This window comes from Podarcis raffonei, chromosome 9 (genome assembly GCF_027172205.1).
Source record: "Podarcis raffonei isolate rPodRaf1 chromosome 9, rPodRaf1.pri, whole genome shotgun sequence".
Taxonomy (NCBI): domain Eukaryota; kingdom Metazoa; phylum Chordata; class Lepidosauria; order Squamata; family Lacertidae; genus Podarcis; species Podarcis raffonei.
In genome coordinates this window covers 52,352,040-52,378,952 of record NC_070610.1, presented here as the reverse complement: position 1 = coordinate 52,378,952, position 26,913 = coordinate 52,352,040, and the positions used below count along the sequence as shown (strand labels likewise).

Sequence of the window (26,913 nt, the reverse complement as noted above, 5' to 3'; positions counted from 1 at the left end):
GCCCAAGAATGGAAGATTTGAGACTGGGTGATAGTTGGCCATTGTGGCCGCATCTAAAGATGGTTTTTTAAGAAGCGGTTTAATAACCGCCTCTTTCAGCGGGTCTGGGAAGGCTCCCTCACGGAGGGAAGCATTCACCACCCCATGAAGCCCATCGCCCAGTCCTTCCCGGCTAGCTTTTATAAGCCAGGATGGGCAAGGATCCAGGAGACAGGTGGTTGGTTTCACTCGTCCAAGCAGCCTGTCCACATCCTCGGAGGTAACAGATTGGAATTGATCCCACTCAACTTGACTAGACAGAACTCTAGCACTCTCCCGCCCCGGCTCTGCTCCCACAGTAGTCTACTTCTTCCCGAATCTGAGCGATTTTATCTGCAAAAAACTTTGCAAAATCATTGCAGGAGAACATGTGGCCCGTACTGGGCCCCGATGTTGCAGGTGGTTCTGCTAAATTGTGAACCACCTCAAAAAGTCTCCTGCTGCTGTTTTCTGCAGATGCAATAGAGGCGGTGAAGAAATATAGGGCTGGTTCACACATCTCTCAGGGAATGTAGCATTTTGTGGTTAGATAGGGATGGAGTATGGATCAAGGAAGGAGTGAAGAAAGAAAGACTGGTGGCAAGATAATTTTTGCAACCTAAAGTTTTAATATATGACCAAGAGATGTGTTTTCATTGTGTTGGTTCACATTAAAGAGACAGGTTATAGAGTTTCCTTTATTACATATGCTTTGATTTACGACTGGCATATTTTATATTTACTAAGCTACTTAGCGACAGCGACAATGATCCATACCCACAACCCATTTTTATATTCCTGTCATCAATAAATGCAAACACATGACATTCTTTTACTTTGGTGAGTGGAAGTAGTTGCTTCTATAATCTGATAGATGCTCCATAAACAGTTGGAATTTACAGTCCTAGCAGCCATTCAGTGCCTGTAAAATCCGTTTTTTATTATCTTCCAGATGACCTTCTGTTTGTTGACAGTTAAGCCATCCCTCCCTTTCTTTTTCTGTGCTTTTAGATCTTTTCATCTTTCTTTTAATGTCTTCAGTGTCCCCATTGTCCTTCCTAATGGCATTAATTCTCTTCCCAAATTGTTGCTATAGTTTTTATCTTTATGTTTTGTATAGATTTACTAGTGTGGAGAACATGCCAGGCGACATCTTTTTCCACATTGTTAATGTTCTCTTGGTGCCTGAAGTATCAGTTACTTGTAATAGAAACTTGGAGGGTTGTGATTATTTACAGTCCTTGCTTTTGTTTAGTGGAACATTTTCTTTAGAAGAGGAAAGGTTTGCAGAAATAAAAGTTGCTTCTTTGGGCTTACTCCAATATGACTAAAATGTTCATAGAGGCATGCAGTACCATCCTCTCAAGAGATCATACCAGCACCTCAGAATACATAAGTTTGTTCGTAAGTATCCCCACATGAAAATCTTCCTGCATGTGGAAAACTAAGGCAAAGTTTTCACAAATGAAGTGGTAAACCTCTATCTGGTCTGTACCAGTTCAGAATGCAGATTGCAGATGGCTGTCATGATTGAATATTATAAGATACCACATAGAAAATCAGGTGTCAAGCCAAGGTGTCTAGCATAGCCTTAGCCCTTAAGGAATAAGTCCTCAATTGTGGTAGGCAATGACACTGTCCAGACACAGGAAAATCGGAAGCCACTTTCCAATATGGATACCAACCCTATAGTATAACATTTTGCAACCTAAAATTTCAAAGCCAGCACTTCTTATTAAATGAAGAAACAACTGGCTTCTGATAATGCATCCCCCCAAACAGAAATGCTTTCATATTTCACATTTTCAAAAAATCTAACTAGTCTAATAATATGGTGCTCAAGGTGCTTAATGGGACTGGATGATAGGAAAAAGATCACATATACGTGTGCTCAAAAATGACAAATCCCAGATGAAATTTTGGAATTATGCTAATGCTTTCCAATGTTAAAAATCATGCACTTTCCTCACAGATTCTTGTAAATAATCGCTGGCTTTTGCTTTTAGTTTGGGGGATAAAACTCAATTGGCAGCCAATGTAATACAGCCCATGTATACAGCAGAGCAATAACATCAGCACCCACACATTGCATGGTTGATCTACCCACAAGAGCACAGTTAACAGCAAACTGCCATGGAGTTAGGCATGCTACCAACAAAAGAAGAAACAAGAACCTATGAAATTCTTACAACCCTCTTTGGTCTGGAAACTGACTATGGACTTCATGAAATGGGAAAAGTCCTTCCCTTTAGATTGCAATTTAAAGAAATTATTTGTCTAACAGTTGTGGTAGCAGACTACTGTTTCAAAGCCATAATGTAGCCTTTTAAAAAAAAAAAGTCAAGAAAAATGGGGGAAAGTTGTTTTATTGCTGGTCATGGTGAATATCCCACTCCATAAACCACATAGCCCTTCAGAAATCCTGGTGATGTCAAGCTGTAGGCAAGGACCTTGAGGACTGCCAACCAGATCCATTGCTTTTCAGTTTTCCATAGAAGCATAACAGTGAACTGTAAAAAATTTTTGTGGAACTACAATAGATTTGTGAGAAAATAAACCTGAAATCTTAATGAACCCTAGGGTTTATTGGAAATTGGTTCAGACAGGAGGTGCCTAGAAATATTTTGTTCCATTCTTAGCAGCAAACTTTTAAAATGCATTTCCCACTACTGGAAAATCTGATGATTAGTCATCTTCAGTAGAGAGAAACCTCTAACCTATAAAGCTAGATTCCAAAAACATGTCAAATACAAACCCACAGCAGTAGTAAAAGCCATGGCTGCAATCTAGTATACAGGTAAGCGTTCTTAAATTCTACTGATTTCAAAGGAAGTATAGAATACATAATTATGCTGGATTGTGGCCAATGTCTTTAAGTCAACAAGAGACTGGAAGATTTTCTCTGAACATGCCAAAGGGTAACAGGAATTATGTATCTTTTATGTATTAATAAGCCTGTGATTACAAATGAAGAAAAGTTTATTTTCAGACTAGCTCCCTTTGAAAGTAAAAAAGAGGAGTTCAGGAGCACTACTTTGCTTCTTTTCTTTAAATGCTGAGAATTTTAATCTGGAAAGCATGCGTCTAAGCATTAAAATAAAAGGCAGGTTTAAAACTTTTCATTGGAGCAATAAAACGGATGTTCAATTAGTAATAAATCATAATCTTGTTTAAATCTCCAGACTTAAAAGGGGAAAAATGAACACCCCAGTTCTATAGACTTCATGTGCTTTTCCTTAAAATTTTAAAGGGTATCATTAAACATTAAAGATAACAACCATAACTAAAGAGCAATTATTCAAAACATCAGATGCTGTCAGATTCTATAGTTGTCTGATATGGAAATTATTGCAACATTCTCAGGAAACCTAGAACGTAGATCACTGGCAGAGCACATGCATTGTATCTAGAAGGCTCCAAGCTCGGATCCCCAAATTTAAGTTTAAAAGACCTCGGCTATGAAGGCTTAGTGCTCGGCCTGAGCTAGATAGACCGATAGTCTGAGCTGGGGCCAAACTAGGCATGACGCTAGGCATGTCATTAGAAAGACTATCCGTTTTAAAAAGAATTAAAAGCAGGTGGGAATTTTCATCAGGATCATAATACATGGGGGGGTGAGGTGTGTTCTGCTATGATGCTGATGAATCCCCACAACGCTGCTTATTAGCCGAGGAGATGGGTGAGAGAGAGACTGGTCCGATCTATACTGTCAGGTGCTGGTGGTGCTTGCTCGTGAGTAACCAGGCAGGACTCTGACCTGTCTTTTGCAGATTTTATTGGTGCAAACTATATACAGTGCATTGGGACGCGGGTGGCGCTGTGGGTAAAAGCCTCAGCGCCTAGGGCTTGCCGATCGAAAGGTCGGCGGTTCGAATCCCCGCGGCGGGGTGCGCTCCCATTGTTCGGTCCCAGCGCCTGCCAACCTAGCAGTTCGAAAGCACCCCCGGGTGCAAGTAGATAAATAGGGACCGCTTACTAGCGGGAAGGTAAACGGCGTTTCCGTGTACTGCGCTGGCTCACCAGATGCAGCTTTGTCACGCTGGCCACGTGACCCGGAAGTGTCTCCGGACAGCGCTGGCCCCCGGCCTCTTGAGTGAGATGGGCGCACAACCCCAGAGTCTGTCAAGACTGGCCCGTACGGGCAGGGGTACCTTTACCTTTACCTTATATACAGTGCAGAAACACAACGTTCATGTCCGTCTTAGTCGCTTGCAGATTCTGGGAGTGGCCCCTTCCGGTTCCCTCCCACCAAACATAAGAACTTAGACACCGCAAACCTCCGCCTCCCCTCCTTACGTTTCACCCCTCTGCATAAGCTGGGAGACGGAAACGGCATGACTGCCTCCTGGCCAGCCAGGTTAGGTGAGGCGCTTGAGCTCTCAGTAGCATCTTTGAGCCCTCCCCTTGCTGGGCTCCCCCCTTCCCACTCTGCTCCACTGGAGGCGTGGCTTTCCCCACCGCTCAAGGAGGTGCTGCTCCTCAGAAGCGCCAGAGGCTCTCTGTATCCCCCGGCACCCTCCCCTGTCCCAATGGCAGCCCCCTGACATATACCATACGTTTAAAGAACTCTTAAACTACTTCAACAGTCATGGCAATAAAAAGTATACCATAGTAATCAAGTAAACTGGGGGGGGGTGTATTTGCTAAGGATGCTCAGAGTTATTAGGAGATCCCCCACAGAGCTACAATTCCCATCTGCCTTAATAGTTCCCAGGATACTTCATGGGAAGCCATTACTTTTAAAGGGGTGTGAGTGTGTTTCGCACGTTTGGTGTGAATATGACCACCAACTAAAACTGGTGTAGTATGCTAATATAGTGAACATTTCAAAATAACTTACAATTCTTTAGTGTGTCCATGTATGAAAAGTGTGCATATATCTCTTGGGCTTTAAAAGAAAAAAATGATGCTCAGGATCCCGTCCTTCATAGGTCTCATGGTACAACAAACTATGGCTTACTGGGACTGCACAAATATGGTAGCCCCAGAGAGGAGCTTGCCCCCATTTTGCTCTTCTCCAGTCATTTAAGTACAGTCTATCACAGCAGCTAAAGCAAGGTTTGGCTCAGCATCTTATGCAAAGCCAGGATCAACTATATCTTGTGATAAAACATGTCAAACTGTCATCTATTCACTCAGAAACTCAAAGAGCAGGCTCCATGTTGGGTTCTTGCTTGGTGTGAAGTGAAGGTGGTTTATTTGCATCACTGAAAACTCTTTGCAAAGTTCTATTATTTTGCAATGAAAGATCCATAAACTTGCAAGAAGTTACATAAAATGTCAGTGGATTATAAACAAGAAAGACTTTCAGATTTCAGAAACATGAGGGGACTAAACTTGAAGGGTTCAAACAGACTTTCCGTCTCTGCTTTCTGTATTTGCAAATCACACTTAGCATGGCTGCAAGGATTTCCAGTAGTAGTGTTTGTCACAGGCAATGAGGTATGTGACATTTCATCTTCTTATCTGACCATCAGTCATGATGTCTCAAACTTATTTAAACCATCATGCCACACATGGCTTGAGTTAAATGACTGTGGAAACACTCTGTTTTCTGTTTTAGAAACAAGGGTATTTGGATTAAATACGAAGGTTTGTTATGCAACAAAAAGTTTGCCACACCACCCTTTACCATGAAATACGTAATCATACAACGCAGATAGAAAAACGACTTTGCAATTCTACAGAATCTGATAAGGATTCTGACATTCAAGTTGAAAAGTTTCCTTTTGAAATTTGCCTTTTTATTGGGGAAAAGATTTCCTACTACACAATATATTTTTATTTCCATGGTCCACTTTAGGCTGTCAAACAAACAGCTATAACACAAGGTAACATAGCCATACGTACCCTTGTGTGGGTGCGAATGTGCATTTTTAACCCATCATTCTTGCTGAAAGCTTTGTCACAGTAAGGACACTGGTACGGACGCTCACCTGAAAATAAAGTAAACATCAGATTTTTAAAAGAATTATTACTATTACTTATATCACCCTTTTCTGTCACTGAGTTCAAAGCAGCACAGAGAGAATTTTCAGATGGTATTCCTCAAGGCAGGGTTTAACCAATGTTCTCCTATCCAGGCAATGACCAGATCCAGACATGCTTTGCATCAGAAATGGTGCTGTACTGTGTGCCTTCAAACCATGACCAGGGTCTAAAAAAAATGTGGCCCAGGAAAAAGAGCGTACTGTCTTAGAAGATCAAAGAAGCACAGCATGTATGTCTGTCAAAAGCATATTTCTGTGGTCAAATGTTAATGTTCACTTCATACAAATGAGGGCTTCGTTCCCAGTAGGCTCCTGATTGCATGGGAAAGATCCACACAATTGGCACAGTCCACATGGTTATAATAGACACACACACACACAGCCCTGCAGTGAGCAACTGTGCCACACTGAAACTATTCCCATGACACTGTCTCTGTGTGTGAAGGAGGCCAGAAAGGCAGGGGCATTGATGCTTTAAAGTGACTGCGCACTTAAGAACAAAAGAACACTAAGTTCTGCATCAAGCAGGGCAACATCAAAGTACAGCTGTTTGATGTTGTCTTAACAAGATATGAATATGACAATCCACCCCCCAGCCCCATATTGCTGGTGACAACAGTGCTGACTGCGGGGTGGGACTTCTATAACGGTCACTTTATGGCCATTTTTATGGATAGTTATTAATTGTATTCAAAAGTACAGTATGTTTTCCTGACCTCACAGCTGTTCATCATTAGAGCCATCTGGGTGTCACCATCCAATTTAATTACCTCAACCCATTCTATTCATGTATCTTATTTAACTAAAAGCAGATCGGCTGGATTGCTCCTGCTGTGACTCCTGCTGCATAACTTCTAGTTAGATGCCTTCAGTGGTTCATAGCCTACTGTATTCCCCCTCCTCGCAAAAATCAGGGCTATCATGCAAAACAAACAACGAAATGCAAAACATACAATATACCATTTCACTTTCATGCATGGCTGATAATATTACAGAACTTTCATCCCACGTTTTCAAAAGCAAAAGGAAGTTGTATAATGCTGTGATACGACTGTTCTTTAAAAAGTTCATCAAAAGGAGTTACCCTGATTACACCACAACTGATCCCCTAGATTTTCAGTGCCACACATTTAACTGATTTTGGCAGCCACTGGGTTTCAGAACTAAAACTGCCTTGGCTGCCCTGCTGTATAATCCATGTTTGGCATATGACAGAGCAATGTTGAATCCTCTCTATTCACTGGAACGTTTGGATGGATGTCAGTCCCTCTGATCATGGTATTCTTGTCTAGAATGACCATGCTTCATTAGTTCCCCTCATACTTTGGCAGCATTACTAAACCGTTAGTCTGATTTCCAGAATCTTTGAACCAGGCCTCAGCCATCTTATGATGTGGAGCCACTTTATGGGTCTTAGTACCACTTTATGGGTCTTAGTAGATTAGCTATGTATGCTTTAACACTGTTAGGAATAAAGTCACCCAAAGACCCAAGGGTGGGGGAACAGTAGTGTACTTGTAAAATGTGACTGCCTCTCTCTTTTCCCACTACCCCATCACCCTGCCTTAGCTCATTAACTCTGAATAAAAGGATTTGAGCAAATATTTTTTAACAAAGCCCCAAAGCTGTCCCATGCGCTCCGATTTACCCATTTCACATCTGTTTGAAACGTGACACTGTCTCTTGTGACCCTTGATGTCACTAATCCATGCTGTCATCCTTTGGACACTGCAAGAGCTGTTGGGACTCAAACATTTAATTAATCCAGTTGACATTTTAATGTTCTGAGGCTTTTTGCATTTCAAGGGGAAAGTTTGGAAAGATTCATAAGCAGATGACTGCTGACAGGCCAGTGCTGAGATTCCCCCCACCCCCTTCATTCTTTGTTTACAGAGAAGAGATTTGCTTTAATGGGGTGGCTTTAGGGCTGATAAGAACACTGTTCTCAATGTCCTTTGTAACCTTAGCATTTGTAGCTCTTGAAGAATATGGCTTGGATCTCGACTCACATGAGGAGGAACCATCTCAACCAACAACCCACTGCACTGCAGTCCCCTTACACAACATCCTCCCAACCCCCAAATTCTGAGGGGCTGCAGGGGAAAGATGAAGGTGGGAATTCCCCATTCAATGGATGCGAAAGTTAGGATTCAAGCAACTCAGTAGATGCTGGTAGAAGGCGACACTGGCATCTGATAACAAAACGTTATTCCTGCTTTGACCTGCCTTGGATCATCTATCATATAGATGTGTCCTCATTCTTTTGTTGCTTAGCTCAGGATCCCATACAACAGACAATTTCAGCTCTTACAGCTAAATCATAGCCCTCAGGATTAATTAGTGGATTAATGAAATGCTGCTATGACTAACGGAAGTGGTGTTTGTGTGTTATGTATCAACTGCAAGTCTTTGTGGGGGTTTTTCTGGACACTGCTACATGTTGCTCAGCTTGGTAACAATCTTAATTCCTGCCGCAGCTGCGCTGAAATGAAATTCATCCTCCCAAGCAGCAATTAGCATTAGGGTCCCATTTTACACCAATGATAACTTCTTCTTTTTTTTACTACACCAGGGAGCAAATTTTACAGAGACAGAAGCTGGGGAGAGGAGACTTAAACCTCCACTTTGCATGAGCTATGATATTTATAACCACCCCCGGCCCCCTGGTGACCAGTATTTAAGTTTAAGAAACAGGCAGACAATGTGATTGCTCAGTCATGCAATTTATGAAGTACACAGAGATGCTTCAGAATAAGAATCTGTTGTGGTAGCACAGGATACAACAACCGCAGCCATAGGAATGCACAATGCTGACAATAAGAGCTGGAGATTTTTGAAAAAATGTTGGTTCCAGTTATTTTCAGTTTTCATAAGCAAAAGTTAACATTATTTCACAGTTTTTGAATATTTCTGCAGCTTACTTTGTTATGGTTTGACAAAGGAGCTTTACAAAGAGCTTAAAATATTCCCTCATATTTCAATCCCTATGTGTAAGTAAGTACCATTAATTTCAGTGCTTTCAAAGCACTTTGAAATTACATTCTTAGGCCCATTTAAAATATTACTTTCAAGGTGCATAAACAATTCATTTAATTTTTAAAAAACTAGATTTTTAAAATTCCAGTTGTAACAGTTGTCTGTTGTTGGGGTTTTTAAACTAGGTTTTTAATTAAATCTCAGTACTAACAAATTAAAAATTACACTTATATTGGTTTATAAAAAATGAATCATCAGCACCCATCAGATTATCTTAAAATCTGTTTAACCATTATTATTTTTTTAAAAAATACACATCATGGGAATAAATATCTAACAGGGCAATCCTATCAGACCCACATCACACTGACCAATGGCCAGGGCCGATTCAAGCTGTAATTCAGCAACACCAGGAGGATACCATGTTGGCTAATCCAGACATACAGGATCAATCATTGATGTGTTTGTATTTTTCACAAACCAAAATACGTTGTGAAATAAGTAATAAACCAAAATTAACAAAAGTAGGTTTTGCAATGCCTATGAGCTGCCTCTAGTTAGCCATGGCTTTTCCACTTCTGTATATTTCTCAAAGCATTATGTGCGAATGAACCCTTAGTGATCCTGAATGTACCTGTTTACATATAGGGAGTGGGAAAGAATTATGCAACTCCTGAACAGAGTGCGAAAATTCAAACCTTGTGGTATAGCCCGAAATGGAGATTTAGTCTGTTTTATGCCGTTACATAAGAATAGGTTGTTTTCAACATGAAGCTGTTTTGCATGCAATGGTAAAGTTAGCCAAGGCTTAGCATTATGACCACAAACTGCAGCAAGCTTTGGACTCACGTGTTCCCTGCCCATCCTCCAGCGCAGCCACAGGGTGTTCAGAAACATCCAATCCCACTTTAGATCAACCATAGTTTAGCATTATGTCCAGCCTCCCAATGGTGCCTAAGCTTAACTATCTTAAAACTATTGTTTGAAGTTGGCTTGTTTCAGCAAACTATAAGTTTGCCAGGTTCAGATGGCACTCTAAAATGGAAACAAAGGCTTCTAGATCTTCATGGCTGTGCCAGAGAAAGAGAGGTGAGAAGGAAGCACATGAACTCTTGTAAAACTGGTGGTGAGTCTGATATAGCACATTGTGTTAAAACAGATTTTCTTTATAGAACTCAAACAGATTGGGTTTCAGCAGACTTCTTTTTATTTCATCACTCCCATATTACATCCTTGCTGATAAAAAGAGAAACCCAGAATATTCATCCTGAATTCTGACTGTTTTATTTAAGTGTATCCTAAATCAGATAACAGGAGAAAGAGAAGCATCAGCAATCCAGCACTACAATACCAAACCGGGACCACAGTCTATCTGCAAAATCAAGGTAATTCTCCTGGGCAGGAGGTCATGGGAGGTGAAGGAGACGGGGCCATCTGGATCACACATTCAACACCCCCTGCCAGGTGATCAATAGAGCAGTCCAGAAAGGAAGCTGTAAGAGAGCTTTTCTAATCAGAGATAGTGTGAGGTGACGACAGCAGGCAATAACAAGTATGAATGGACAAAAGGTTAAGGTAACGGAGAACAGCATCAGTTGGTTAGATACTTAGAGAATGCTGTACAAAAGTATTTGTTTACACTTTTAGCTAATTTAGAAAAGTCTACTGCAGCAATAGAGCTCTTGCTGCAATCACTGAAAATTTTACTTTGTCTAATTGCATAGGATAGGTGTTTAATTTATTTTATTCTTGTCAGCAGAGAGAGAGAGAAAACACTACACAAAGCTTTTCATTGAAGACAATAGCCGAGTTCTCACTAGCAAGTAAACCAATAGAAACCTGTACCAGTAAACATACCAGCACTACACATGCACGACTCACTGGCCTGTGCTTTCAAGAAATTTATAATACAGTACAGCCCAGCTATCCAAACAGACCAAGAAACATCAAAAATAGGGGTGATGTTTTTCTAAGCAGACATAGGATATGAGAGATGCACTTTGTTGACAGATAGCCAAGTGATTGAAATAAATGAGGTTAGGAAAAGGGCTTTTTGCTTATTTCGTTATGTAAACCTTTTGTTTATAAAATGTTCAGTGAGGAAACGAAACCAGAACATTCAAATAATGCTCAAATTTTGCAAACCAAATAGATATAAATAATCCAAATCAGCTCCAGCTCAATATTGAGCTTGAAATATATTCTGACTGGTTTTGGGGAGAGCTTTCATGAATTTGCAAAGTACTGGCAGTTAGATGTCTTAAAAAGAAACATCAGATGGTAGTATAACACTGAAATCTTGAGTTATGGCAACAAACAAACAAACGCAATGAATTCAACTGTGATACAATCCTGGTTCCATCTATGTATGGTTACTGTAATAGAAACAGCACTACATACTTGGGATGTCTTCAGGAAATAAATAAACTTGACAAAGCCACTTAAATATATTTATTTGGAAACAAGTCACACTTGCTTTAGTAATACCTTCCCCCTTAGGACTCCAATTTATATTTTGAGGTACAATAAAAAAACAATTTAAGTTACATTTGATCAAATTGATTTCAATGGAATTAAGCATGTTTTCTTTGTTGGATTTGAGGGCCCTTGGGTTTTTAATGGGATGGAATCAGTATTTCTGACCACCCCCTCTTAAAAAAAAAACCACGAAGGAAGGAAGGAAGATTAAAATCTCTGACCCCTGTGAACCCAGTGCTGGTTCTTTTTCCATCTCCTCACATTATTCAGCCTATTGGGTGCTGTAATTCATTTGATCTAAAGAAGTCACTAGCAATCTAGCCAAGCATCCTTTGAAAGAATGTGACTCTCTCATCCACTAGTAGCAAACCAACAGGAGGCTGACAGCTGCCTGAGACTTTACAGGTACTTTTGAAGATTTAACTGTCGCGGGGAGATAAAATAGACAATGATGTACAACCCCAAAGTGCTAGGAATGCAGAACTCTTTAACTTTGTGGCTTATTAGAATGAAAGTATTTTTATAGACAACAGATTCTTTCTTTTAAAAGGAAAGAAAAATCACCTAAGTGATTTGTTATAAAGAGAGGCTGCAGTAAGATCAAGGAAATTTACTATGTGGCAGTGTCCAAGATGAAGGATGCTTTAGGGACTTTAGGGAACCCAGAAAAAAAGAAGAAATGAGAATATTTATTATTGCTATCATTATTTATTAGATTTCTTGCTTGCCCATCACAGTGAAGTTCTAGGGCAGGTTACAATTTTTAAATACCATATTAAAATCAGTTTAGAAAAATTACAGTGAAATGCCACAGTAAAGAAGTGTGCCTTAAGCATGCTACGAAAACTGAATGATGGCGGGGCCAGACAAACCTCTGTGGAGAGGCAAATCCACACACAGCTTAGGTGCTGCCAGAGACAACAACTTTTCCTGGACCACCAGTCCCCAAACTTCTGAAGGGAAGGTAATGGAACTATCAAGAGGGCCAACTCTGCTGGAACTCCAGCTACTAATCTGATTCCTGCATTTCAGAATAGTTTCTGAATCTTGTTCAAGGGCAGTTTCCATGTAGAGTGCATTGCAGTAATATAGTCTGTGAGTTATTAGAGTTGCTAAGACATATCTGCTCAAAAGAGGCCAAACCAGCCAGTGAAGGAATTAGGCAGTCCTAGGCACTGAGACCATCTGAGTCCCCAATTGCAATGTTGCATCTCTTCTCCTGGGGTCAGTGTCAGAAATATAAAACACGTTTTTATTTCAGTAGGATAATTTTACTCCTTTAAAAATTTGGTAAAGTCAATAAATATTCAGGCTGGGAAGGAAATTTACCACAGCATTGCCTATTTTGACAGGTGTTAGCTTTCCAAAAGTCTTGGGGACTGGCCTTTCCGTCCCTTATTATTCCATTCAGGACAGTCAGGAAACTGCTGCAGACTACAGTCACGTGTATTGTGAGTGATAGGGCAAGAAATAACACACCAATGCTATGCGAACTTCACTGGCTGACTATTTACTACTGGGCTCCATTGAACACATTAACTCTAACTTATAAAGTCCTGCACAATTTAGGACCCAAATACTTGACGGAGAACCTCTCCCCTTATCTGCCCTGCAGTCCACAGGGGAAGCCCATCTCATGGTTCCTTCTGCAAACATTTCTTGTAAGATAGGGCCTTCTTGGTGGTGACCCCCTTGTCTGTGGAACTTGATCACTATGGAGATAAGGATGCCACACGCACATACCCATGTCAGCTTATGATACACCTGCTGACACAAGTCTTTGGGCAAGGTTAGTGAATTAGCATGGCTATTTGCAGTGCTGCTACTTAATTGCTTTGTCCACTGCTGCCCCAGTATGCTGATTGTATCAGTGGAATTTAAACATAGTTGTTAATTTGATATTTTCCTATGTTTGATGTTTTCCTTTGTTTTTATTGGGTAAAGCACTCTGGGATTTTTTAGTGAAGACTGGTATTTAAATTGAATTTAGAAATCATAATCATAATCATCAGTGCAAGATACCAGTATATACTGTAAAGAGGTTAATTAGCCAAGATGCAAAGTACATATCTAAGGTAACTAACTGAGTTTTGAAGAGTTCAATCTCAAGTTTGTTCATCAGAAAAACAGGGGATTTCAGACTTCTTCGGTCATAACCCCTTGCAGATTATCTTGGGTCATTCACAATTCACTTTGTTTCTCTATGAGAAACAATCTCTACCTAACCAGGATAACAACTCCTTTATTGTTTACACAATTACTTATCAGCAAGGTGAGTCAAGGGTTCCTTTTTGTTGTTGTTGCTTTCTTCACTTTGAACTCAATTAATTTGCCTCTGGGATAGACCCTGAATTGTGCAAACAACTCTGAGATTAAAGTGTGTTGGGGAGCAACTGCTTATAAGAACCCCCTCTTGTAAACAAGACCTAGGCTAGAAATAACAAAATATTAAATTTCGCTTTCCTTACTAAAACATGTTAAACATAAGGATTGTTTGGAAATATATGAATTAAGGTCCTCCTAATACACCAATGCTACTTCATTTCTACTGCTGAATCCAGCTCAAGCCTCTTCAAAGCCATCCATGACCCTGTCCTTCCTTATATCTATGCTCTTATATCTCAGTGAATCACTGTTCACGGTTATTACTCCAATAATAATAATAATAATAATAATAATAATAATTTTATTTATACTCTGCCTGCCTGTCTGGGTTTCCCCAGCCACTCTGGGTGGCTCACAGCATATATTGAAACATAATAAAACATCAAACATTGAAAACTTCCCTAAACAGGGCTGCCTTCAGATGTCTTCCAAAAGTAAGATAGTTGTTTATTTCCTTGACATCTGAAGGGAGGGCACCACTACCAAGAAGGCCCTCTGCCTGGTTCTCTGGCTCCACTGCTGAAAGATTCGGGCCATTTGCCACACGCTGAAACATTTAGGCCAGTTCATTGGAGTTATACCCTTGACAGGAATCCCAAGGAACAGTTACAGTGTGGTGTAGTGGTTAAGAGCGGTAGACTGGTAATCTGGGTTCACATCTCTGCTCCTCCACAAGCAGCTCCTGGGTGACCTTGGGTTAGTCACACTTCTTTGAAGTCTCTCAGCCCCACTCACCTCTCAGAGTGTTTGTTGTGGGGGAGGAGGGGAAAGGAGAATGTTAGCTGCTTTGAGACTCCTTCGGGTAGTGATAAAGCGGGATATCAAATCCAAACTCTTCTTCTTCTTCTTACAATATCTAGGAAGCCAATCTGCTGTTACAGTAACAAAGAGAGGTGATACAGAATGTAATATTCTGCAACCATTTCGATGGCAATTATTTTACTGATATGTTCCTTTAAGCCAGGCCTGCTTTAGTTGGGACCCACGAAGTGGAACACAATATGCCACCTCTGTCCTGCTGTGGGCTCGACAGCCCTCATTTTTTCAATCCCAAGGAACAAAATACATTTAACTGAGCTGCAGCTGGGTCGACATATGTGGATGGAGGGATTCGTTTGGCTTAATGGGTCATACGTTGAGTATGTCTGCTTTAAGGTCACAGCCTTCTACTACTCTACAAATTAATACTGGGCCAAACCACTCTATAATGAGCAAACCTGAAGATAGCTGTATGGTGGCCTGGGGACAAAATGGATGTTAGCCCCTTTTACAAAACCACAACCTAATCCGACATATGTTTACCGAGAATTAAGTTCAAGTGTGTTCAGTGGAGCTTACTCTCTGGTAAACAAGCATAGGATTGCAGCCTCAGCTGCATATGGATCTCAACAGGATATGTTTGCAAAAGTCATGGTGCAGTGAGAGACGTATTCCATGTGAATTCCCTAATGTAAAAAATGCTTTGCCCACAGAAAATTATGGTGCCAGAGTAAAGGATCCTAACCAAACCTTCTCCCTAATGTTTCAATTTTATGTGCGCGGATTCTGTGATAAGCATGCAAACATGCAATCGTCTACCTGTATTCTGAATATAAACAGAATACATTTTCTAAAAGCTTCTACTAGATTTTATGTCCTTGCACAAGGCTTTCCCCTTTAGCAAAGACCAAGAGCATAGGAACAAGCCTGTTGATCAGACCAAAGGCTCTCATAGTCCAGCATTCTTTTTGCACAGTGGTCAAACCTGAAAGTTTAATAAAAAGCTAAACGTATAAGCAGATCACATTGCTGCACATCGAGCAAGGAAGAGCCTTCCAGAGAAGCAAAACTGTAGACAAATTAGAATTCCAAGTGAAATGGTGGAGGAGGATGGGAGAAACAGAGATACTTGTGGACTGCCATCTAACCACGCATCAAATAATAGAGGTTGAACATGCTTAGTTTTCCTGCCTTGCAGAGAGTGTGTGCTAATCTCTGAGAAGAACATGGTTGTCATTAGTAACAAGATTTACTAGACCATGCTGACAAATGACCATGAATTCTTGGGGCTATGTTATGGACATTTCCCAATCACACTCAGATCTAGTGTCTGTCCCCCAATATGGATGGGCAGAATTTGCTTGTCTATTGTCCTCCAAGATCAAATTTTCTTAAATTTCTTTACGGTGACGGCTTTCAAGGGTTATACTGTAAATGCTGCACAGGCAGACACCCAGTTGTTGACAGGATGGTGCAGACTGCAAAGCATTGCTAGCCGGCTTCCTACCACAAAGCATCATTAAGAGGAGAGGAACATCAGATTGGCTCCACTGCTGTGCCCACTTTGAGCTTCCCACAACTGAACCCTCCCCCCCCCCTCCATAACTGGCAGCAATACTTGGCTCTGGGAAAGCAGGTGAGAAACACTGCTCTGCCCCGTCCCTCACTGCGCACAAGTAGAAAAGGTTAAAACAGGAGGGCAAGATGAAAGCACAACACCCACATGTTTGGTGCAATGCTCAAGTCTTGGGACTGTCAACAAATAATTCGCTGCACTTTATTCTGGAGATATGAAACTTAATCCTACATCAGTCATGACATTTTTTAAGGTCTAAATTAGGTATTAAGAAATATGAAGATGCTACTGCCCTGGTGGATCATACCGGGGTCCACCATTTAGTACAATGTTACTAGCTTCCTATACCGCAAATGTGTTAATGTGCAGCTACATACAGAGGGTCAGATAATATCCTCTTACAAAACTTTTGTCCCAGGATTATTTGCCTGCATCACAGTGACCAGCAAACAAGGATTCTGTAACCATCTGCTGAGTCCTTACCCTCCAGTGAGGAACTACAATTCCAGCCCTTTCCAAGAAGTAGATTCTGTTTCAGCTACACAATCTAAATTTTCATTGGAATAATCAGTATTCAGCCCTGGTTACAGTCAGAATTACAAACAGGACCAAACAAGTAAACAGCTTTAATCTTAACAGGTGGCCGTGAGAGATGGAAGTGATTAAGACTTATCAAACATATTAGGAAGCCAAGTGATTAAGTGCACATGTTCTGTCATCTTCCTGCAAGCCAAATTTGTTTATGCAAAACCGAACAGAATGTCATAAGAAGACTATTTGTTAACAAGCGCTTTGCATGTCAAACACCAATCCTCACCCTTTTAAGTTGGAAACCAAACATCACAAAAACACTCAGCAGCTTGCCAATTACTCGAATACGTAGTCTGTGGTAAACAGAATGCTCTAGGGCATCCACTTTGTTTTCAAAATTTGTGTCTTCGATGTACTGTCAGATCTATAGATAAGTAGAACTACTTCATAATAGGTGACAGAGACACGTACAGCCAGTTGTAAGAACACAATGGCACTGAGGGGTTGCCAGCAAAATCTACAAGTAGGAAACTGGAGCTGGGACTAGTGTGTGGCAGTAGTGAAAAAGGCGAATTTCATGTTAGGGGTCATTAGGAAGGGAGCTGAAAGGCAAACTGCAAATATCAAAATGCCACCATACAAATCTATGGTGCAATCACATTTGGAATACTATATACAGTTCTGGTCACCTCACCTAAAGAAAAGGATATTGTGGAGTTGGAGAAAGATCAGAAAAGGACAACCAAAATGTTCAAGGGTATGCAGCAACTCCCTTATGAGAAAAAGTTGCAACAATTGATGCATTTTAGTTTAGAGAAAAGATGAATAAGAGGAGGCCTATATAAAATGATGCACAGTATGGAGAAAGTGGACAGATTAAAATTTTTATCCCTCGTTATTTTTTGTGACTAAGTTTTTTTTTACAATACTGTATTTTAATGTTGTATTTTAATTGTTGTAACCCACCCTGGGACCTGAGGAGGAAGGGCAAGTAAATAATAATAATAATAACCTTGAGGAACTATTTTTACTGATCATTTTAATATTTCTTGTAAACCACTTAGAAGTATTGTAAGAATCAAGCAGTATATAACGGTTGTTAAACAAATACATTCTTTTGTATGTCACGAATCTTCCAACTTTTAGCCACTCAGTAATTCATCATTTCCTTGAAGAGTTACAAATTCAACCAGGCAGAGAGCCTTCTCGGTAGTGGCGCCCGCCCTGTGGAATGCCTTCCCATCAGATGTCAAGGAAATAAACAACTATTTGATTTTTAGAAGACACCCGAAGGCAGCCGTGTTCAGGGAAGTTTTAAAATTCTGATATTTTATTGCCCTATTACTGTTGTTGTTGTTATTATCATCATCATCAGTTCTGTTTGGAGCCACAACAACAACAACACAGACTAGGGCAGACGTTCTCCAGAATTTTGAGACTTTAAAGTATCTCTGAATGTTAGTGCAACATCAATGTGCATCAGTATGTGTAATATGGTGTTGTTTTCCAACCACACGTGTCACAGTGTCATGCATCACAACATGTACCTTGCTTACTACAGCTGAGTGACACACAGCCACTGTGGGCTGCAACACAAGGAGAAGAACAGGCAGCAGCAGCAACATGCATAATGCAGGTCTAAAACAGAAGGGCCCATGTAGCTGTTCCTTGCAAAGAACTTTTACGCAGGAAAAAGCGCTTTTGCCTGACATTCAAGAGAAACAGTGGCCAACTAGCTAAATCAGAAATGAGCACCCAACCACAAGTGAGAAAGATATGTTGAACAAGGGAATAAACTACATAGATGTTTCTTAAAGCATGGTTGGTGTTTGCATGGTTTCAAATGTGAATGTTTAAACTGATTGGTTCCTTTGGCAAAGAGTAACTAAAGGGTTAAAGTAAAATTCCAGGAGCACATGCACTGCAAACTGTATTGTGAAAATATTAAAGTATGGTGAGTAGAAGTTAGGGTTCTCTATAACAATTATCCTATTAGATTTCATTTTTTAAGCACTAATTCCAAATTTCGGCACCAGTGATTTTTACAGGGGAGTTATGGCAACTGTCCTTCAATAAAAAAAGGCAAGTCTACACTATGAAATGGTGCAATTCAAGTGCCTAGGAAATGTTATTCGTTTCTTACAAAGTAGTGTTGTACCTGTATGACTTCGAATATGTACTCTCAGTGTTCCATTGCTTGCAAACTTCTGTCCACAGTATGGACAGATTTTCTCTTTCTCGCCCGTGTGAGTCTACCAGGAAGAAGGGGGAAGGAGGGAAAAAAGAAAGAGTTAACTTAGCTGCGAAAGAAAACATAAATTAATAATGTTTATTATTATTATTGCTCCAAGAGTCTAATTTCTTCAGCTTCCATTACATATCACACTATAATATCAAACTCAGGTTTTAAGAGTTTAATAATGGTTACACTTTAAGATTACAATTACTCTTTAGGACAACACCACAAAATGCCTGAATGAATACTGCTACTCATTGCAAAACAAACCAGGTTATCTAACTTAACTACAGGCCAAATTTGTTTTTTATTTCTCAAATGGTTTGGCTCATAAAAATTCAATTAATCTTTATTGGTTCTTGAAACTGCTTGCGGCAGAAGAAAAAGGTCCTTGTTACTTCCATATTTGCACTACAGCTTTTATAGCAAACACTGGCTTGATTTCTTAATGATAACCTTAAGTTCACTTAAAACTTCTGTTTGTGTCCAGTTCTACTAATGCTATTGTTCAATAAAATTGTTAAAGAGACTTTGGCCCACAAACACTTTTACTATAGCTAGAAAAGAAGATTTTGAGCATTATAAAAACTATTGTGAGAAAGATGACTACTTGAAAGATTCATTGCGACTAGATAGCAATGAGAAGGTACATTTTTTACACAACTTTGACTGTAGTTTATGTTCATTGCAAAGGGACTTAATCCAGCAATCTTGTTTAAAAGAACATTTTGGAATTTTAGTGAATATGAGATGGAATGCTGGACCTAGCCACAGTAAAATACAATGGGAATAATTCCAGCAAGGACATTTAAGTTGATTGATTTAAATAGGAAACTTAAGGTTTTTTGAGGACACCAAAATATAGCTTGCCCAGGTGACACCATAGAATCATAGAATTGTATAGCTGGAAGGGACTGTGAGGGGCATCTAATCCAAAGGAATCTTTTTGCCCAATGTGAGGCTTGAACCCACGACCCTGAGATTAAAAGTCTCATGTTCTACCAACTCAGTTATATATTTAAGACTCCAACAGCCACTGCCAGTGAAATAAAGTGGTGAGAAGTAAAAGAGGCCACCACTGCTGAGTGACAACTGTGAGGGGAGAGGAACACCACACTCTTGGGATTCTCTTTAAAACTCAAAACAGCTTAGGTCCAGTATACTGTATGAATTGCCTCCTCCCTTACTACCCTGCCCACTCCTATAGATCAGAAGGACATCGCCACCTAGGGTGGAAACTCAGCTGTCTGGAACAAGAGCAAAGGCCTTCTCAGTGACTGTACTCATGATTATGGAACACTCGTGCCCCACAAACTAGATTTGGCACCTTTTTATTTGGAAAGAGTCTGAAGGGCTGATTAGAAAAGCTCTAATAAATAAAAATCAAAGCCAAGGACATCACAGTGCAGACACTGGGTGCTTCTGGCCACTCAAATGGGTGCTGTCTTGCAAAGTTCAGGCAGACTGCGTTTGTTCGAATGCAGGATTTTCCAGTTCAGTCACTTCCAGTTCTTTCCACAGTAAGAACCAATGAAGAAGAATGAGAGGGCAAAAACTCTACATATATTCCTGATCTCTCCATGGATACAACTGTAAGAAAAAATATCCTCTAAATGAAGGTTTAGGCTTCTGCCTACTAGTTCAGGATTTTATTTTATTTTAAAAATCAATATAGTTAACTTTTTTCCATTACAAAACTGTTAAGAGTTTAATCAAAACCATAAGTCTACCTGCCAGTTAGGTAAGGTGACAGAGGATATGACCTTCTAGAGACTTCTTTTAATCCTAATAAATCCTGCCACTAACTCCTGCATCCCTAGTGGATAAACAATGTCAATATTTACTCTGTTCATCGAAAGTCAGGACTTACAGAGTGAGGTGGAGAGAGTGTTGACATAGCTCATCTTATCAAATGCAACAGCACAAAACAATAATGAAATCAAAGTGAAGACAAATACAAACCCATCAATACTTCAAACTCAAGACCACAGCCTTGGCCCTGAGAGGGCATACAACGTGCAATTGCTTAACAAAGAAGGGAAGAGTTTAGCATTTTCCCCCAAGAAGCTATGTACTTTGAGTCATTGGGCTTTTTCAATAGCTGTCAGCAGGTATACAAAGGCAATGGAAGAAGAAATGTTGAAAGAATGATTTATTCCAGCCTTTCATACCCTTCTGGGTATTTGTCTACATCCACATTTGCAATGTTTCCCAAACCAATCAATTAAAATAATACAAGTTCTTGCATAGATTTCTCTCTGAAGCTAATGAACAATCCTATTGTTATCAGAATAAGGAATGAGAGTGAGATATGAGAAAAAAATTGTAGTAAGTCGCAGTCAAAGGAATAAAGATTGTTGGGGAGTCTTAAAACAGCTTCACTGATTCATAAATAAGATTGGACCACACCAATAAGCTTGGAGGTCTTTGCTGCTTGCTTTTGAAAACTGTGTTTACAGCTACCTTAATTCTAATATTTGCATATGCTATCACTTTTTATAAGTATTTATTACTCTGTTGGTATGGATAATCCGCAGCTGAAAATATTTACCTTAAAATAAATTCCATTATCTGTATATTCAAAGGTAAGCATAGTACACACTAAACGAATTTAACCTATTACAGTGACCTCAGTTTTTACAAGCTACGGGTTATACTTACTTTTTTATGACTCTTAAGCACAGACGGTGTCACAAAGGCTTTGTCACACAAATCACATTTGTATTTCTTATGGCCATCATGAACTACTTGTATGTGAACGTTCAATGTGTCCTTCCTTTTGAAGGTTGCATCACAGTGATCACACTTAAAGGTTCTTTCACCTTGCAGAGGGAGAAAAGGAATAAAGCTATGTTAGTAGTAGACTTAGCTTAACTTCCACTATCATACTAAGGGGTGCTTATAAAACTACTGTTTTTTAAAGTATCCTAACTTCATGTGGCATACAGTCATAGCTTGGTATTTGAACACCTTGTGACTAAACGTTTTGGCTCCTGAGCATCACAAACCCAGAAGTGAGTGTTTCGGTTTATGAACTTTTTTTGGAATCCGAATGTCCAATGTGTCTTCCGCAGCTTCCGGTTGAGTGCAGGAAGCTCCTGCAGCCAATCAGAAATTGCACCTTAGTTTTTGAATGTTTTCGGAAGTCAAACAGACTTCCTGAATGGATTCCATTCGAGAACCAAGTTACGACTGTATAATCCTCCTGCTACAGTTCCTTGAAAGATGTCCAAGAAAGCACATTTTTCAGGCATCCATTCTAGAAATCTACACTCAGTGTGCATTCCAGGTGTACCTTGGAGATATTTTCCTATTCTATAAATTACTCAAGTGAAGACGAATTTGCACATTTCTCAGCAATGAAAAAGTTAAGGCGGCTTACAGCTAAAATAGAAACAGCTAAAAACATAGATAGGAAGTGTTGGTCATTGCTATTTATATATTTGGGCCTGCTTGACCATTCTGAAACCACTGAAAAATGTAAACTCACAAAAACTAATGCAAGCTGCAGACAGCCACATACTATTGTGAATACAACAAAACATAAAATGCAAGCAGATATACAAATTTTATTGTATTGCATAGTATTTTTAAAAATGTATTGTTATTAAAGATTTCTTCATTTACAAAAATACGTGCCTTGTCTCTTTTTTCAAGTTGTGTTTTCTACAGATCAGTTTATAGTATGGTGTTGGTTTTGTTTTATTGACAGTTGGGCATTAGACATTTAATTTTTTTTATAGAGATACGAAGGCTATAAAATTTTGAAGTGAATGAATAATTAACTGCTTCAGCACAATATTGGACCGGGGTAGTGTTTGGCATTTTACAGGATTTTGCTTACTCTATACAAGGTCAGCCTAGTAAACAAGAATCATTCAATACCTTCAGAAACTTGTTAAAGCACAATTATGCTGTACAAACATGGCACATTTTCTTCATTTCTGTACACGTCACCTTTGAGTCTCAAAGGATTATCTAAGAATCTCAGGTCTTCTATGAGTCATACAAAAGATACACAAACAAAATCTCAACTCGCATGCTTGGGCACCAGAGGAACAACGATCAAGATGATCAGGCATCAAGGAGATTTAAAAAAATGCCTAATGGAGTTAAAGGTAGAGAAACAGATTTTGAAGTCTATAGGGAATTCTTTGACTTTCACAGCCACCACTTTTAGTTTCCTTTTAATTGCTTCTTAGTAGTAGCAGTGGGGAATGGTACTGAAATGTTTTTGTTTGTTGAACAGACCCCCAAATTCACATGGGATACTGCAGTACTCTAGCTGTTTTTATATATGCTGTAAGCCTCTCAGAGTGGCTGGGGAAACCCAGCCAGAAGGGCAGGGTATGAATTATTATTATTATTATTATTATTATTATTATTATTATTATTATTATTATTGGCTAAAACTTGCCTTGTAACACAGGCATGTGGAGAGCAACATCACATACAAAATGTATCAAGTTACAATAATAAAACTTAGCATTTATATAATGCTTTTAAAGTGTTCACGATGCTTTATGTATCAGGCTGTAATCCTTCCCGCAATTCTTTAAGGCAGATCATCTGAGGCTACCATTCTTGAGGAGCTAACTTACGACTAAGGCAACCAAGTTCAGGACACAGGTGATATTTGAATCATGAGGTAAATTTCTGCATAAGGACTTTAATTCTTCCGCAATGACTTCACCTTCTATATCACCCTCAAATATCCACGAATACAATTATATTCCCCTTCATGTCTGCTAACACAGGAACACAGGAAACTGCCTTATCCCAAGCCATACCATTGGTCCATCTAGTTCAATATTTTCCACTCTGGCTGGCAGCAGCTCTCCAGGGTTTCAGGCACGAGCTTTTCCTGCCTACCTGGAGACTTCAGGGATCAAACCATGTGACCTATGCCCCTTCCCTATGCTAATCACAGGCACCACAAAGGACTGAATTGGAATATACATCACACTCTCTGTAGAGATCCACATTCCTAGGGTGAATGTCCTAGGCTGCATGTGTATCATTTTCCACCATTCACCACAAGAATTATGGTCATTAGGAGTTTACCGACCATTGTCTGCCAATGACATATCTTGAAAAAAGGGAAGCTCATTACAAAATGGGCAGGATTTACTGGTGAATGGTACTAAGCGGTAATGTCAGGAGGGGAAGGATACTCACCACGGGAGTTTTATACAAGAGAGACAAAGTGTGCTGTACAAATTTGGCTATTCCTGGGTAAGGAGTAGATGGAAACAGGCACGTCAATTTTGAGCATTGAACCAGGATTATATCTTCTGAAGAACTCATTTGTATTGCCCACATTGACAGAAGGACTCCCCACCCAGGGATGTTTGTTAAATAATAAACACATTTGTCTTTCTGTAGCTCTCAGCCTAATGGTATATTAAAGATCATTTTTCTATTGAATCAAACAGATAAAGACTCCGTTCCCTGCCAAAGATACAATGCACCACTAGTTTATTGATAAACTACATGCCACTTTACTAGTCATGGTTAGGGTTTTAAATTCTAAATCTCCTCTCCATCCCCCCCCATGTGCATTTAGTGAAAAGACTCTGATACAAACCTACACCAGACAGTCTTCTAAACTAACAGTGCACTTACTTTCACAGATTACAAGACAGCAGTGATATGTGGGAACTTCTTGATCTTCTATATTAGCACTTACTGTTATGTATTAGAAGGTGTCTCTGCAGAGAGAATGGCGTTCGGAACAGTGCTTTGCATTCCTCACATTGAAATGGTCTCTCCTCAGAATGGGTCTGTAGATGAAAGACAACGTATTTAAAGGGGAAAGGCTCGGAGAGATCAATTAGAAGTCATTACAATAATTGTGGCTAACCTTGCTGGCTGAGTTCAGAAGAGATATTGCCTCGGTTCACCAAAAAAGCAACAAAGGCTTAAAACCACATGCTCCTGTGATGGAGAAGCTGATGTTTGGTTGGTGTCAAGCAGATGAACACCAAACAGAGAAATGTACATATAAACGTGGCCATAGAGATAAAAACCGCACTCCAGATTTTTTTGTGTGGTTCAGATGCCCAACATAAAAGAATGACATTTCCCCACTTAATTTCAGCCTACTTTTCTGCCAGCTGCTTAGCTCTATTTTTCTGAAGCTTAAAAATGAAGTTAGAACTCAAATCCTGTCTCTCAGTGCAACCTTGTTTATTATTTTGAAACTGAGATCAGTAGTATCGAAATTTTGGTGAGTAGATTTTTTTGTGGCCACATTTGAAGTGCTTTGTGGCTGAAATAAGCTTCAAATCATAAATAAAACATAAAGCCTGAAAGGACACCCCCACCCCACCCCCCTCATACATCTTCTTGGATTTCCTCCTGGAAAATGTATAATACACTGGAATAATCAGGTTGTTAAGATATTTCTGTGTTTTTAATTTTCTCTAATTTCCAGATACATGAAAGAGGTTTGTTGTTGTTTAATGCTCTTGGGCAGATCTAGAACTGTACTTACTTTAACCAAAAGTCACTAGATTTATGTTAACTGGGAGGTCAGTGAGAATTGTTTCATTATAGTTCAGAGTGCATGGCTACTACACAAATTTATATTCAAAAGCAGTATTTTGCTTAAGGTAAAAATGAATACGCAACACAAATTCTATGTATCCACACATAGTTCGTGGTGGGAGAGTTGTAAAATTCCATTAAATGTAAAATGCAAAATTATTTAAAGGCATTGCTCATGACTTAGGCCAGTACCAGAACCTGTAAGGACTGCATTACACCAAAGTTTTGTAGTCACTTTCACCGATATCCTCCCAGGGATTTCTGAAGTTGACCAAGGTTAACATACACCTCAAGCAAGAACTTCTTGCCCTACTAGAATAAGCTGCTTTCCTTCATGTTTGCCTCACTTACACATTTACCCAATCAACAAGCTTTTTCAGACATAATTTATTATAAAAATATGAAGCCAAAACACCACCTGAATTTCTGAAATTCTTCGAAAAATGAAGTAGTTTTGCAGTATCACAGAGTTCCTTCAGAAAAATTCAGCTACATAAAAATTAATGGGTTGTATCTATTGGAGGAGAAGGGGTCTTTCAATTCCTGAAAGTGAAGGCCTAATAATGGAATGGGGATAGACAATTTTCACCAATTTCCTCTTCCCCTGCTGCACCCTGCAATACTTCTTACACTGGCTAGAGAGTGTAATCCTCCAGAACAGAATTTAAGGGAACTGGGAGCTGCAGGATGAAGAAGTAGTGAAAATTGCCTCCCTTGCTTTCTGTTCATGGATGCAAAAGCCCTTCCGTAACTGGAAGAGGACCACTGGATACAACCCAATGAAAAGGCCATCAGTGAATTGAACAAGCATGAGTTGTGTCCTGGGCTTGTTGCTGTTATTATGTTTACACTTGTGTATCTGGATATATCTACTTTATTTATTAAAAATATATATACCTGGCTTTTATTTATAAAACAAACTCAAATCAGATCACAAAAAACAGCAGTTCAAAATGAATAAAATCAGTTCCATACAATAACACCAAGAGCAATATAAAACAATTCAGCGCTGAAACAGGGAGACAAAGCTCTAAGCCACATTAAAAGCTTGATAATTTTTTTTAAGTCTTAGGAAGGCACCTAAAGCTTAAGAGAGAGGAGGCCAACTGAACTTCCTCTCTAGGGAGAGGAGGCCCACAATGCAGATGCTGCAACAGCAACAAAAGGCGCTGCTTGGCTTTTATGCTTCTGAAACTGGTGAGACACAGGGCCTCCAGTACTGAGCTCAGTCGACAGACAGCATTACATGGAGCAAGACAGCCCTTCAAATATCCTGCCCCCAAACCACTTAAGTCTTTGTAGGTTAGGACCAGGACTTTTCATTGTGTTCAGAAACCAACTGGAAACAAGTGCAAATGAATCCAAAGTAGTTTTGCACCCCATGAAGATTCTCCAGGATCTGCAGAGCAAGGCAC

At 39.7% G+C, this 26,913-nt stretch overlaps 1 protein-coding gene across 4 annotated transcripts in view; it reads right to left on the bottom strand.

The window, feature by feature from the left end:
* PRDM5 (PR/SET domain 5) overlaps window positions 1-26,913 on the bottom strand; it is an 87,574-nt gene that overhangs the window by 15,698 nt on the left and 44,963 nt on the right. For all 4 annotated transcript variants that reach the window (XM_053403511.1, XM_053403515.1, XM_053403514.1 and 1 more), the window contains exons 11-14: window positions 24,639-24,732; window positions 21,611-21,771; window positions 18,872-18,965; window positions 5,869-5,954 (exon numbers count right to left, since the gene is read on the bottom strand). In XM_053403511.1, the coding sequence (XP_053259486.1) occupies window positions 5,869-5,954; window positions 18,872-18,965; window positions 21,611-21,771; window positions 24,639-24,732 (435 nt within the window). The remainder of the gene's footprint in view (window positions 1-5,868; window positions 5,955-18,871; window positions 18,966-21,610; window positions 21,772-24,638; window positions 24,733-26,913) is intronic.